The sequence below is a fragment of the Enoplosus armatus genome, chromosome 18 (genome assembly GCF_043641665.1).
Source record: "Enoplosus armatus isolate fEnoArm2 chromosome 18, fEnoArm2.hap1, whole genome shotgun sequence".
Taxonomy (NCBI): Eukaryota; Metazoa; Chordata; class Actinopteri; order Centrarchiformes; family Enoplosidae; genus Enoplosus; species Enoplosus armatus.
In genome coordinates this window covers 13649809-13664938 of record NC_092197.1, presented here as the reverse complement: position 1 = coordinate 13664938, position 15130 = coordinate 13649809, and the positions used below count along the sequence as shown (strand labels likewise).

Genomic DNA, 15130 nt, shown 5'->3' with positions numbered 1-15130 from the left:
GTATATTCAATTGGGTATAATTTAACTGTTTGAAAGCTCACCGTCCACATTTGACGTGAAAGTCTGTATCATTATTACAGTATCAGTGGTAGTAATATGTGTCCCTGCTTTCTGAAAAATGGATTTGATCGACATCTTTACATGTCGTTAAAGGGCACAAAGATACTGATTAACTGAAGTTTGAACGAATAATTGCATGACCTTTTGTAGTGATCTAGTTTTAGATTTCTCTCTGGTGATGCAGTGACAGAGCAGCCAGACTGGAGTCAGTTGACTGGAGGCTGCATTCAGAGTTTCAAGACAAAAAAAAAATGACTTACATCCTCTTTCTTCATCCCTCTCCTCAGTCCTTTCTAGCCTCCAAAACCCTGTCTCAGCTTGGACCAGGGCAAATATAAACCTTATTAAGACACACTTCATGATGTATAGAAGAAAAAAAAGAATAATCAAAGACTAAATGTATGTACATAACGGTTATGTTCTGTTATATGTCTCTGATTATGGGCCAGTTATATCTCAAGGTGGATCCATTAAATGTCATTTTATTTCCAAATGGCCATGAACACGATTGTGGTAGATTGAATGAGTCAGCTTTGCATTTTACTGTTGTGTGGGACATTTACAATGATGAGGGAGCTCAGGACATGAAAAACACTGAATATTAAGCATGCCAACCAGTCAGTTAAGCATGCCAACCAGTCAGTTAAGCATGCCAACCAGTCAAAGCAAGCAACTGTCACAGAACTCTGGATGCAAAGTAAACTTGGGACATTGCTTTTTTTTTTTTTATTTGTCATGACAAGGTCCTTTAACCAGGATCCTACATTATTACCTGATCTTGAGGCTGTGTCTACAGCCATGCTAGCGGCACTGTGAGGCTGCGATTAGGTAAAGCTGGTGCTTAGAGCTAAATGCTATTGTGGGCATACTAATACACTCACACTGACAATGCTAACATGCTGTTGTTAAACAATGTTTACCAAGTTTACCATCTCAGTTCTGCATGATAGCATGCTAACAGTTAACACAAAACAGTCGCAAAGAGCACAGCTGAGGGAGTGTCTTTAGTTTTGCAGGTAGGTGGTCGTGAACCAAAGTATTGGACAAATTTAAATTATGACCTGATGGTGGCTCTGGATGAAAAAGTCAGAAGATCACCAAAGTTTCACGGCCATCCATCCAATACTAATAAAGATATTTCAGTGTGGACCAAAGTGGTGGACCACCCGACCGACAGACGATCGGGCCACAAGCATGGCAGAAAATAAATAGTTTAAATACCTTCATTATGTATGCTTATAATTTGCTCACATGGTGCATATTTCTAATGTAATTTATTTACTTTTTACTAACGCCACAGAATATATGCACAATGCAGCTGAGTGGTTAGGGAGATGTAAATTGGGTCCAAAATCTCATTTTTGCTCCAGGGCACCCAAAGGCTGCAATCTGGCTATGCGTAGTTGACATCTTTTGACCCCACTGGCACCAGAACCACCAAAACCTGAGGAGTGGAGGTGATGATGATGATCAGACTAGTTAGTTTTAGGTCTGTTCGCAGAAACACACAACTAGCCTGCTAAGAGCACAAGCGTGAGTCCTAAAAACTTCCCTCTTCTCTCAGTAGAAATAGATTCTAAATGAATTTCTCCTGTTTGTGTTAGGCTACATGTTGGGATAAGGATCAAATTATATTCAGGATACTAGTTCGAAACTGGATTCGCTCCAAGGCATGTCAAACCCGCTTAATACCGAAATATTTCTCATATAATGATAGCAACGCTGACAAATTGTGTTTTATGTATTTGGTCTCAACCCTGGAGACTCTCAAATTACGCACGAGGCGCGTCATGAAGTCTATAGTGACCAAGTGGGCTAAGAAGGCGCTGAACTCCCCCCCCCCCCCCCCCCCCCCCCCTCCCTGCCCCCCTTCCTCCAATCCTTCGGGCCAAATCCTCTTTCACTGTGTGTGCGTCAACGAGCGGTCTCTGCTGCTGCTCGGGACAAACCGCACGCAGCTGCTTTCATTTTCCTGCGCTCGAGACTGCACGGTCAGGAGGGGAGCTCGCGCTTCTTGCTGCAGGGATATCACCTCTGATGGACTTGATATAGGACAGGAGCACACACAACCCCCCCCCCCCCCCCCTCATCTGATTCTGACCGCGTAGGTGATAGTTACAAGTGCCGCTTGTGGAGAACAAACTTGTACATACGTCCTTCGCCGCCTCTGGGGTTGAATGTGTTTTATGTGTTTGCGCTCAACAGTGAGGTAGACTTGTTCGGGCTAATTCTTCAGGAGTGTCGGCGTGTGATTTATCCCGTGGATGCGGCTGTCGGGGTCGGTGTCTGAGCCCTGCAGGATCAGCCTGTCTTAGGGCATCATGGTTCCTCTGATTCTTCACAAGTGGATGAGGAATATTTCTCCGGAGATGCTGCTGCTGCTGGTGCCGATATTGTGGTTTGTACCTGTGACTGGAGCGGCTCCTTCTCTGACTACCGAGCAGCTGGACACGGGGGTGGTAAGTTTGCTACCTTTTCTTCACGGGGGTGGGGTAAGAGTTTTACTACTTATTACCACTTTTGGACATGGCGAGGTTGGAAGTTTTCCCACTTGGTAGCACCACTGGACTTATAGTGGTGTGTTTCTCTACCATACCCCTGTCTTTGAAAGGGCAGTTTAACCTACTTGTCGGAGGCAAATGCTGTCCTCTCCATACTTGATCTGAATTTTAACATCTGGCAGCTGTCCAGCGCACGAGACATCTTGGCGTTGCAGGCTGGATGTGATGGGAAAAATAAAATAGGAGCCTGTTCTCCAAAGCAGGAATCAGGATCCCAGTAATGGCTCGCAATAAATAAATGCAAATGTATTTGCCTTGGCAGAATATCGACCTCCTCCACAGCATGCGGACATTGTATAGTATATATCCTGCACTGATGAATTGCAGACGGGGGCTCACTTTTCGCACGGTGACAAACCAAGCCATAAGACGTTATTGGCTATTTCCTTTCCTCAGTCATGCCTCTTGAAGAACTGCTCCGATATGCCATCTGATGCCGAGTTTAAACAATCACTGGGTTTGAAATGAGGTTGTTTAAATGGAGATGTGGAGGAGGGAGCAGATCCCGCCGAACCAATTAAACAAAACAGGCAATTTTTGACTATTGAATGACAAGATATTAGCATATAAAGGGTGTGAGCTGTGAATGTAGTAGTTTTTAGAAGTTTAATTTAGTAGTAAATGGTAATTGTGAAAATATGGAGGAAATGATAAGTCTCTTATATGAATATTCACCTAATTCGTTTTGTGAATGGATGCTTTATGATAGTTTTAAAGTAATTAGCATCACCCTAACCCTTCCCATGAATTCCAAGCTATTATCTCATATTTTCATCAACATACTTCCGCTTTATATTTGGAGCACCTGCAGACTAAAAAAGTATCTGCTAATTAACAACAACGTCCTAATTAACTGTTTGCTTTAATTGCTCTAATATCAACATACATTGGTCAATTGTTTGCAGTTTATCTCCAAATTTGCCACCGAGCATCAGTCTTCCAAAACAAGTTTTTTTTTATGAATCTACAAACCAAAACAATGAGCTGAAAGCAGCTTAAAAGCTGCAGAGTGCCGAATCAGTATTCTCAGTGAGATTGGCAGCCCAAAAAAAACAGTCGTTTTTTTATATTAAATATTGCTTAATGCAGGTTTAAATTTAGAGGATTTATTTTCTAGGTTTAAGATTGAAAAATTACAGATTTGCTATCTGAGTTTATCCTAAATTACTTTCACTTCTCAAGCAAATTTTTCCTTGTTTTAACGATGATGATGTCATCTAAACATCATGTACTGTAAAGTTAAAGCACCAACCTACCAGTCATATCTAAGCATCTTTACAGTCGAGAAGAGTGGAATTCAGTGGTTAGAAGTAGGGCTGCAACTAATGCTTGTTTTCATTATTGATTAATCTGCAGATTCTTTCCTTGATTGATTTGACTAGTTGTTTTGTCTATAAAATCTAACGAAAAAAACGAAAAAATGGCCTTCACAGTTTCTCAGAACCCAGGGTGACGTCTTCAGATGTTTTTACGACCAACAATCCAAAACTCCATAATATTTCTTTTACAATGATAGAAAACTGAAAAAAAGCAGAAGATCCTCATCCTGGAAAAGCTGGAAAACAGCAAATGTTTGGCATTTTTGCTTGAAAAATTACTCAAATGATGAATTAATGATTAATTATCAAAATAGTTCTGATTAATGTTCTGTCGATCGACTAATCAATTAATAGTCTAATGGTTTCAGTTACTACCTTAGACTCAGCCTAAAGTCATAGCGTACAGTGCGTGAGTGTGTTTTGTACAGTGACTTGTTTGCAATCCTCGGGCCGCATGGCATCGTACACCTGAGCGTGATAACTGCTCTTGTCAACAAAGGCAGACGCAGATTTCCGTCAGGTTGTTGGTTTGGTGTGAACGGGGTTTGGGATGACCAAGGGACTTGGACAGACAGATGGACAGATGGGCACCCGTCCACAGACACGCTCCTCCCCTGTGACTGGCTGATTGACTTTTAAATAAGACTTCTCCTGCGTTGATGAAATTGATCTCAGCTGCTGAGAGCAGGTGGATGAAATTGGTTGTTTAGGGTATGAGTGGGCTCTCCTTTCAGTTGTGCCCGGTTGTGCTCATAACGGCCATACATTTGGGACTTGGTCCACGAAAACAACCATCTACCCACAGAACCGTGTCCTGATCCCCGGCCCTGCTGCTCCCCCAGTCCCATTACACTTTGGAGCCACTGTGCTGCATCACTTGGCTGTTAGTCGAGCTGAATGTATCCGTCTCTCTTTGCAACTGCTGTACACTGTGCCCATAATTAACTGAACCACAAACTTAAGCACAGCTCTGAGGCATCCAGCTCCTAGTTTTGTTGTTATCTAGCCCAATATATCACTGCAGAGCACCAATTTGCAATTTCAGCATTTTGGGGAACTGCTACATAACAGCTATAATGTAATCTGCAGTGTGTTTTCCGCTCATCATATCATTTTACTCATGATGGCTGTTTTCTGCGCTGGTACAGAACGACTGAGCTCCTCGGGGGACCATTCGCCATCGGAGGCAGAACTGTACTTGCTTTAACAGCTGTCATAAGTTTGAGGCAACCAGATCAGCTGCCGATAAAAAAATCTTCAATTACTATTTAATCTTCTACAAACTGACCTTGAAAAATGCCTGTGTGGTATTTAACCTCATTCAGTGTGGAAAAATTTAATTTCTGTCACTTTTTATGTGTCATAAGAAATCAAACCAAACGAGTGTGCAGCGTACGCCTGATGGGACTGCCACACCCTGCCAGTCTGCTTCTAATTCTCATTTTGCTTTATAATTTCTTCAATGAGAGTACCATCTGGTCTTGCATCCGCTGAATATAAGAGAGAGAGAGAGAAAAAAAAAGGCTGGTAGACACCACCTACTTCCACCGCTCTCTCTCCCCTGATAGGCCTCATAATACTGAGTTCTCATGCAACTCGCCTGCCCGGCACCAGCACCACCACCACCACCACTCCTCATTAGCTCTCTCTTTGCCCTTCATGAGCGTGCATTTCACCAGTATCATATTCTCAGTCTCTCTGTCTCCTTCCTTCAATTTTCTTCTTCCAATCCAGATAGGAGGCTTTCTTTTTACCAGCACATCATAGTTCCTCTGATTACATCCAGAGGCCCAGGGGTAGAGGGGGCTCAAAGAGAAAAAAGGGTGCAGTAAGAGTCAAGGGGAAAAGTACGATGGAGGCTGAAATAAGTAATCGACCAGGCAGGGTCAAGAAAGGAAAACACAATGGGACTATTTTTTTCTAATGATGTAGGGAGATATTTTACTTTTGGATGTCATGCCTATAAGATATTTTCGAGTCATTGTCTGAAACAGCTGTGGCCTGACTGCAGATAAGTAAAACCTCTCAAAATGCCAGTTAACGCGTATTTCTTTTCATTGCAGTGTCATGCTGGACTATCAGGGATACTTTTAGCCCCGCTGTCCCACTTCCATCAAGCTGTGTGATCTTTCTGTGTGTAGCACTGTATCAGGGGGCTTATATCCAGGGCAAGGACACCTTTTTTTTACGTTCAGTGGGAGATGACTACACAGTAGGATAGAATATATATTATTGTGTGATGACTGAGATGAGCACAAGAGACCGTTCGTCATGTAATATACAGCACATTGTCAGCTTCTCAAGCAGAGGGAGATACTGTGGAAACCAACCAGCCCTTCAATCCACTCCTATCCAATCTGTCATCGCAGCTTCGCTAAGTGTAAAAGTTCTCCAGGGAGTTGCAAGTTTCTGAGGAGATTGTCAGGGTTTATAATATCCTTAGAGGCCATTTCAACAAGGATCTTATGGGCCCTGACACTTTATTAGCTGCCACTGCAGTGTGGCGGTGTGGGACTGATGTGTGGCAGCTGCAACACTTCTGCTTTATGTTTTTAGTCAATTACACCACCAGAGACACTTGTGTTAGTTCACGACTTAAAGTTGATATTATAGACAGGAAAGCCTGCTGTTTAAACAGAACATTATATAAGTAGCAGGTAAACACTGCATGTATCTCTGGCCATGTCTTTGATCAAAATGCTAAATCCCCATCTGTTACTGCGGTACTGAATCTGGCGGACCTGCGGACGCTTTCACAAAGATAGACTTTGACTATGGCTTAACTAATAGTCAGACTTCAGATAGATGTCTAAATTCATCCACTGCACAAATCTGTCTACTTATTGACCATCTTAAGTAGGACTAATTTGCTATATATTCTTTTTTCCAAACTAAAAAACATGGCTGACCGTGCAACCACATCAAACTTCTCAGCTCTGTTCATTCCGGCACAACGTGTTTTCTTTCTGGAGGAATTCAACATTTTCAGGACATTTTACTGGGAACACTCAGTGTAACAATACAAAAACCTTCCAGTAGCACACAATGTCAGCACAGAGCAGACCAGCAGCAAGGATGAGATGTGGCAGAGCTCAGTCCTTCAACTAACTTGTCAGTCAGGCTCAGGATAGTTTCCTCAGGCAAATGAAATATGGGTCATAGTTCTGACTTAGCATGAGCGTCTGGTGGCTAACTTTTGTGCTTTGCCTTAAAATACACTACAGACCAACCTAATCTTTGTGAAACTGGCCCCTGGTGCTCTTGGGAGATGTGTTTATGTATTGCATCTGCAATCTGAGTAATATACAAAGAAACTAATTAATTCTCTCTCTGCTGTGTTACTTTTTGTAATAATGCAATGATTGAATTGATTTGTGGAACAATACTGCCGTGACTCAAGAACTCTAGATTGCATCTTATCAGTTTATTTGCTTTCCATTTCAAAATAAAAGTGTGGATATCTAAATGTCCATTTGTAGTCACAACACAGTACAGCTCTACCCCGGCTTTCTTTGCTTGATTTTACAGTAGTGATGGGTTTAATATTGTGGGCTAGTGAGTGCTGTTTTCCACAACAGAGCTGCACGCGATGGTCGTTTTCCATTGGTTTGAACTGACTTCATTACTTGAGCAGGCCCACTCCAGGGCTCCCCATATAGAAAACCTCAAATTAACTCCATGTGGACAGTTCTATTTTAACCCAAGGAGCCCCGCCTCTCCTGCTTGTCTTTGACCAGATCAAGGTTTCGGTTGCCACTGCTATTCAAAGGACCTACCAGATCTTGTAATTATGGTGGTTTCTGGCGTTGCGCTGGCTCGCATGCTGAAGCCTAAAATAATCTATAGGCCTGCCAACCAAACAGCCAATAGACGGCTTTAATAGCACGATCAAGAAAACCCGAAAGCAACAACAAAGCTACTCTGAAATTGCTTGCAGAAATTGGCAGAATTATAATAAATGTGGTTTTGTGTGTGCGCATGTCAGTTTCATCTTGCGTGTCACTATAAAATGTGTTTGCATGATTGTGCGTGCGTGTGTGCGTCACTGCCACACTCGTGATCTCATAGTTTGTCGCTCATTAGCATTTGCCGTTTCTCTAACATCAGTGGAGCGGATGGTGGAAGAAAAAACAAAAAGGATAGGGGAATGGAGGAGGAGGATTGCTTATCATCTGAGGAGTCAACTTCAAGACCACTCATGATCCCATTCCTCTGAAGGTCCAAGTGAAATGAAGAGAATTAGACAGGAGGAGGGAGGAGGACCAAGAGAGATTGAGTGGGTGGCAGAGATAAGCTACGTCTCCATCCAACTATCACTGGCAATTAGGCCCACTTTCTTTCAATCCGGCGTTGATACTCAACTTCCTATCAAGTGAATATAATGAGTCGCTAACAGTCTGCTGAATTTCAAGTGCTGCTCATGATTGTGCGAGCTGCAGTCTGGACTGTGCTTAATCTTGCAGTTGGGTTAATGTTAAGAACAGGGCCATGCTCTTCAAGGTTTTAGTTTAAAAATAGAGTCAAACACATATGGAGATGAACACACACACATGCAAGTGCACATGTATGTGTGTGTATTTCTGCATGCTTACTGTGGACATGCCAGTTGCCAGCATTCCTCAGCCGGCGCTACACATTGTCTTCTTTGTCAGGATCACTATAGTGACACATGGCAACTATTTCCTGGCTTTCGTGTGGGCTTCATAAACAAGGACCATCCATAAATACATGCTAATGTATGTATTCCCTCCTACAGCTTTGAACTGTAGGCAGTTACAAAGATGGATACCACCTGGAATACCTTCAAATGGCTGTAAAAGCTTTCAAGCTGTTTCTGAGCTACAGATGATTATTATAAAAGTCAACATACACGTATCCGAATTATATACCATTTTATGATGTATACTGTCCCTGGTTTCTGTAAAGTGGATTTGATTGACATTTTCCAAATCCTTGAAGGTCACAGAGATTGAAATCCATGTGTGCTATTGATTAACTGATTGAGTGAGGTTTTGACAGAAAACAATTATGTAATGGTGAATGACCTTTCGCTGTGATGCAGTTTGAGATTTCTCAAAGATGATGCAATGATAAAGAGCAAAAGAAAAACCCTCTTCAAACCCTGCCTAAACTGTGACTGGAGTGAATATAATCCTTCTTAGACCATTATGATGGACATAAAAAAATGGTTTCAAATTTTACAGCTTTGTGCTTATATCCCGTAGAACATAGATTTTGAAAGACATTCAAGAACTGACATTTACAGTCGCATAAAGCACAAGCACAACATTTGTGCTTTCTAAAATGTGCCCAAATAGAGAGCCTGACATACACAGAGGCACATACGGTTGAACACACAGAGACATTAAACGAACAAATTGATGTTTGACTCTGCGATAGTTAAAATCTGTCGTGTGTGTGTGTATGTTTGCGTATGTATTTGTGTGTAACTCTACAGCCTTATCCTCACTCATCAGGGGACACAGGGCGAGCTTTATTCAATCCTTGTGTCTGTTGGCTTTGGCTGGATGCCATGCCACATTACCCACAGAGAGAAGAACTTCAAAGAAGGTTTGGGGGCTTTTCCCCTCAGTGGAGCCACTGAAACTTATGCCTGTTAAATTCAGCTTCAGTTACAGTGGGACGTTCTAATTGGCTCCATCAGTTTGTTTATCTTAAATCTCTGGCCGTCCTCTTTCTTTTTCCCATCCTTTCCTATCCTAATGACATCCCTCACTCCCTCAATCAGTCACAAAAACCTCCATCCATTCATCTGTGCTTCTATTTGGAGATGATTCATGATTTTGCAGATGAATCTTTAATGAATGTTTGTGCACATACAGTATTTACAGGGTTGTATGTGTGTGTCAGCCTTTCGCACAACTTAAGGCTTTGTTGGATTTGCCACAGGAGTCGTGACTTGAGGTCATACACTCCGTCTCCTGCTATGAGAGAGGGTTAAGTTACTGTGCACTGCATAGCCATCATTTCTAACAGAAAAGTACCCATGCCTAAAAAATGCAGGACTGATAGGACTTGAATATGCACAAGGATGCCACTGATGAATCTTGTTGGCTCAAAATGTGGGTAAGTTGCTGCTGGCACAGATGAAGCAAATCTGGCCATGGCTAGGCTTGCCGTGGTAGTCCACATTACCGGTGTCACACTATATTCGGCATACACCAATTACATCGCCCCCCAACATTGTTTTAGTTTTAGTTTTTATGGAAATAAAACCCATTTACTTAATTTTCACGTATCAGCACCCACGGCCATCAAATAAAATAACTCTAATTTGTAGAATACTGAGTGTGTTAACAGACTTTTTTTTTCAAATTGTTCAATATGCGTTGTTTTGAAATACAGGCGCTATCTAACACACAAGAAGGTTTGGTGTGGAAATGTGTGCATGCACAGTTTACTCATAAAACTGTGCTTACACCAGCTTGATAAATGAGGCCCTACCTTATTCCAGAGCATGGAAACGTGTTCTACAATGTCCTGCTTCAACCTCATTTCTCCCAATAACCTGGTTTCTTTTTTTCTGCATGGAGCCACAGTGCCTCCTTTTCTCTTCTCCTTCACTTCCATCTTTCACATTGTCCGTCCAACCTCTTTCTTCTCTTCTCTTTCTCATTTTCTGTTTTCCACTTTCTGCATCGCTTTTTCCCCTGAGCATTGTCTGTTTCGTCTTTCTCTTCCCTCTCTGTGTTTCTTTCTCTGTCTACCCTCTCTCTCTCTCTCTCTCTCTCTCTCTCTCTGTCATTTCCTCTTTGTATTTTCGTCTCATTTCTGTCTCTCTACCTCTTTCTTTTAACATCTCTGTGTCTCCACCTTCCTCCTCGCTGCCTCCAGGAACAGACAAGAGTTGAGCCTCAGCTTTCTGTACAACCAGCTGTTCCTAAACCAGGGATTAGATGATTCACTTACAGTCACATCTTAATCCCCGTTGTCACGCTCTTACACACACAAACATGCAAATTAGGACAGATTTTCCTCCCCAAGTGTCTCAGAAATGACATTTACACCTCGAACTGAATGGAAACTGGGTGTCAGAATAAGCACATCCGTCAGAATGTACTGCATCCTTTCAACAAGTCAGACTTGTGTCCCATTATAAGCACATTGTATCTGCAGTAGTGCAAAATACTTCCTGAGGAGAAGTGATTGAGTGTTTCAGCAGGGTGGCGCGTGTGCCATCTGCTTGCAACATAGCAGGCTGGAATCTAACTGATGACTTTGTGTTATACGCCATCCCTTTTCTCTGTTGTCTGTCTTTCACGTTCACTGCATACAATCTGAGGAAAATAGTTAAATTACAACACATCTGAATTGAAAGCAAAGTCTCCCTATGAAAATCAGTGGAACGAAACCAAACTCAAACCAAACAAATTTCCATGACTTCTTGTGTTCTCGTGTCGGCCAAAGCAGCAGCTAATTTCCTGTTTGTAGTGGGACTGTACAACTTGTATCTTTAAGATGACAATATCTCTTTAAATATATGATGATCTAAAGATGTTAAGGCACAAATTTGAGACTTAATGTTGAGATATTTTGCAGCAGAAGAAAAAGACTATAACTCTGACTGACACCAGTATTTTCCTTTATTCTTTTACTCTCCTTTACACTTACTACAAAGCATAAAAACTGTTCGTTCCTTCTACTGTGTCTATGATTCTGTGATTAATTGTTCTTTGGTGTCCACTCGTAAAGGGACATAAGAGCTAATATGTACTGTATTCTTTCTGACGCCTACTTGTTATTTATCAGTTAAGCAGAGGCAGTGCCATGTGCCAAGTCCATTGTGGATCCACTGGAAATATTGTATAATATATGCACAAATAGTGCTAAATATATAAACTGGGCCGGATAATTTGAGGCATGAAAAGGAAGTGAGGGTGTGGATGTAGATCCCTTCAGTAACATAAGGCTCATTGTTTTTAGTTTAATAGCCAGATTTTTAAATGGAGTGGCTTAAACTGGATTCGGACAGATTTTATGCTCCCTACGTCCAAAAGTTGCATTTCCTGCTGCAAAAAAGACATTTCTCATGATCAATTTTCACTGCTCATTACAGTTAAAGAGGTCCTCTTTACGAAAAGGACAGCTCCAAATGCTCCTGGTAATAGAAAGTGAAGAGAGAAATGTGATGAAAACAACAATGAGCTATGAACTCCACACACTCCACATAACGTTCTAATAGAATTCAGTTTTGTCTGATTGCCAGACTAATTATAACATGCATAAAAGTCATTAATTGACAACTCTTCAACCATCATACAAACTGCCTTTCCATGTTAGTCAAATTCATGGATTATCTCTTGATTTCACTTAGCAGAATGAAGTCATAATCATCCATTAGCGAGGTAATTACTTGAAAATCATGACATAATTACAATAAATAATTGAAGCAATATGGAAAATCAATGAGGGAAGCACAAATCCAATTCTGCCAAAACGATCTAGTTGATAACCAATGTGAGCAGTCTACAGGCTATAGCAGGGTCAAAAACATTGGTATGAAATTCTGTTCTTTTTACTGATTAACGCAAATGGCTAATCTAAATGAATACATACTTATCTTAATTTAAAACAGCGAATGTCCCTACACCAAGTCTAATAAAGTAATCCCAGGCCACTTTTATATTTACTTATATTAATTGGCCAGATATGACAGTTAATGAAAACATGAATCGGGCACTAGGGGAAAAAAATATTCTTTGAGACTTTCTAACGTTGTGGCATTGCTTTTTTAAAACTGAAGGATTTTAAACAATTATAAAATTGAGCTGTTAACCCTGGATACCCACATGAATGGAAACATATAAAGAAGGTGAAAGAGGTCATGTTAGTTTAAAGCAGCGAGAGGAAAGCTGAGGCAAACACATCAGAGTAGACGAATGATTTCTAGGCGTGGATTAATTCTCACTCTTTTACCGCCTGGCAATCCAGCCTCAATTTTCTGTTCAATTAAACTTGTCGTTCAGGCCGCATGTCGCCCCCAATTTCCCTCTCTCTCCATCCCCCTACCTTCCCCCTATTTGATCTTATCTGTTTGCACAAATGAGACTAAATCCTTCATTTCTTCAGTAAATTGTGTTTACTCTCAGGATATGCCATTGGAATGGTTTCAGGAGCACCTCAGTCAAACACACTTAAGGACGTTTTCATTCCTTGGATCCTACATCATCCCAGTGTAATACTTTAAGTAAACTGTCTCTCTCTCTCTGAATAAGCTGGTGATATAAAATGGGAAGCTGCTACAACTGCTTTGAATAATGATAGCATCTTTGCACAGACACCCGTGGATGTTCTGATAAAATTCGGTTGAGAGAGAAATCTCGTCGTCAAAGAGCAACATAAGAAGCAGAGGACTGCTTGATGTGAGACATTTACATCTGTGTGATATGTGTTTATTGGCTTATATGTCATTGAGTTGACACGTTGCTCTCTCTGTAGTCAAAGCCGCTTCTTTATTAGGCAAACATTCATTTTGGGGCCTTTTTTTTTTTGTCTGATCTTTATCTGCATTCAGAGATCTTACCACTCACATCATGATACTAACTCCCTTCTTCATCCTCATCTTGTGAACAAGGAAGCTGAGAGCACATAGATACTCAGTACCTACAAATACAACATGAATTACACTGCCAGTCATATACAAAAGTAGAAACTTGGTACCATATTTGCCCAAATATGAGACGACCAATACAGAAGTACGTAAGTCCAAGGATAAGTCCTCATTCTTAAAGCATTTCCTCTTATATATACTGTATAATATGAGATGCTTCCACTTCAGCATACTTAGTTATATAGAATAGTTCTTAGCTGTTTGACTGATGGTTCGGTTCCCAGTCTATTTCTGTCGTAGATTTTGACTCCTGCAATCAGAAATGTATTTTTTCTGTGGAAAAGTGTCTAAAAAGCACACAATATATAGAACTGAAATAACTTGCGAGCCTAGCAACATTGAGGCTACAAGCCCTCATTTTTTCAGACTTATATTCCGGCCAATATGGTAGTCAACTGCTCAGTTGTTTCTGATGGCTCTGGTTGTGACTTTCAGTTTTTCTTGGAAAGTCTCAAGCCCCAAGTTGTCACACAGATCAGAAGTTGCTCTTCACTGCTGCCCACAGCAGAATTTGACCAAAGCAGTCCATGCTGAAATTCACTGCAGCAGAGTTTAGTTCTGTTGGTTGTGGGGCCGCCAGCAGCTCCCATTCCAATTCTTTACTGTCCCTGCATGTGGTGCGGCAATGTAGAGATTTATCAAGACAGTTTGATGTCAGTCCAAGTCCTCCGAGCCCACTCCACAGGCAACGGATAGGCCTTTTTTTTATAAAGATATTTTCACATGTCACAGAAGGAAAAGCACAAGTGTAAATAATAAAATTTGTGATGGCTGAATTCCGTCATGGTACAGGGCATTTGGGGAATTTATGGTCGTATCAGTTGTTGTTGTTTTCCTGACTTGTTTCCCATCACAATACACCAAGCCTCAGAATTAAACTCACAAGAGATGCAGGAGGGCACATTCAGGACATTGTGTTAGTCAACTTATCTTTGAATCTTTGAACAAGTCTTTCAGCTGAAATATATGTAGAAAGGTAAAGGCTTTGCATTTTAATGTTCGAAATCAGAATTGTTATGCTCCTTGAGGAAGATTGTTAAGCTCATAAAGTTTAGTTGCAAGTCCATATCTTTTTGTGCTCTTTATGACTCTTTTAGTGCTTGCATTGTGTGCATGAATTGTCACATTTCCTGCTCTGAACGGACCCCCCTCTTTCTTCCATGAGCCAAAACAAAAGTCTTCACGTTGAGCAAAGAGGACCCAAGGGGCAAGGGACATCCGTAATTGGCATTAATTAATGGACTCGCATGATGGTATCTCAAAACCTTTAATGCTATAGCTCTCACTTTTCAAATAAATTCAACCTTTTAAACTTTTTCTTCTAAATCTAGTGCAGCTTCGTAACCTTTTAAAAGTTCAGCCACAGGTCTGAGCTCATCCTCGAGGTAGTAAGGAACAATGTAAACACTATAATGGACTGTGCTACTTCATGACCCTTTGAGAGTCAGTGAGGTCGCAAGGTTAAATGCCTCCCAGTGACTCATTTCCTGTCAGTGAGGCTGAAGATGAAGGGACTCCACAGCTGTTCGTCAGGGCTAAACAGGGAGGTATTGTGGGAC

General features: G+C 41.3%; 1 protein-coding gene across 1 annotated transcript in view; it reads left to right on the top strand.

The window, feature by feature from the left end:
• Positions 1-2381: 2381 nt before the first annotated feature.
• LOC139301266 (matrix metalloproteinase-17-like) overlaps positions 2382-15130 on the top strand; it is a 53458-nt gene continuing 40709 nt past the window's right edge. Inside the window, exon 1 of the mRNA XM_070924610.1 lies at positions 2382-2519. Coding sequence (XP_070780711.1) covers positions 2382-2519 — 138 coding nt within the window. The remainder of the gene's footprint in view (positions 2520-15130) is intronic.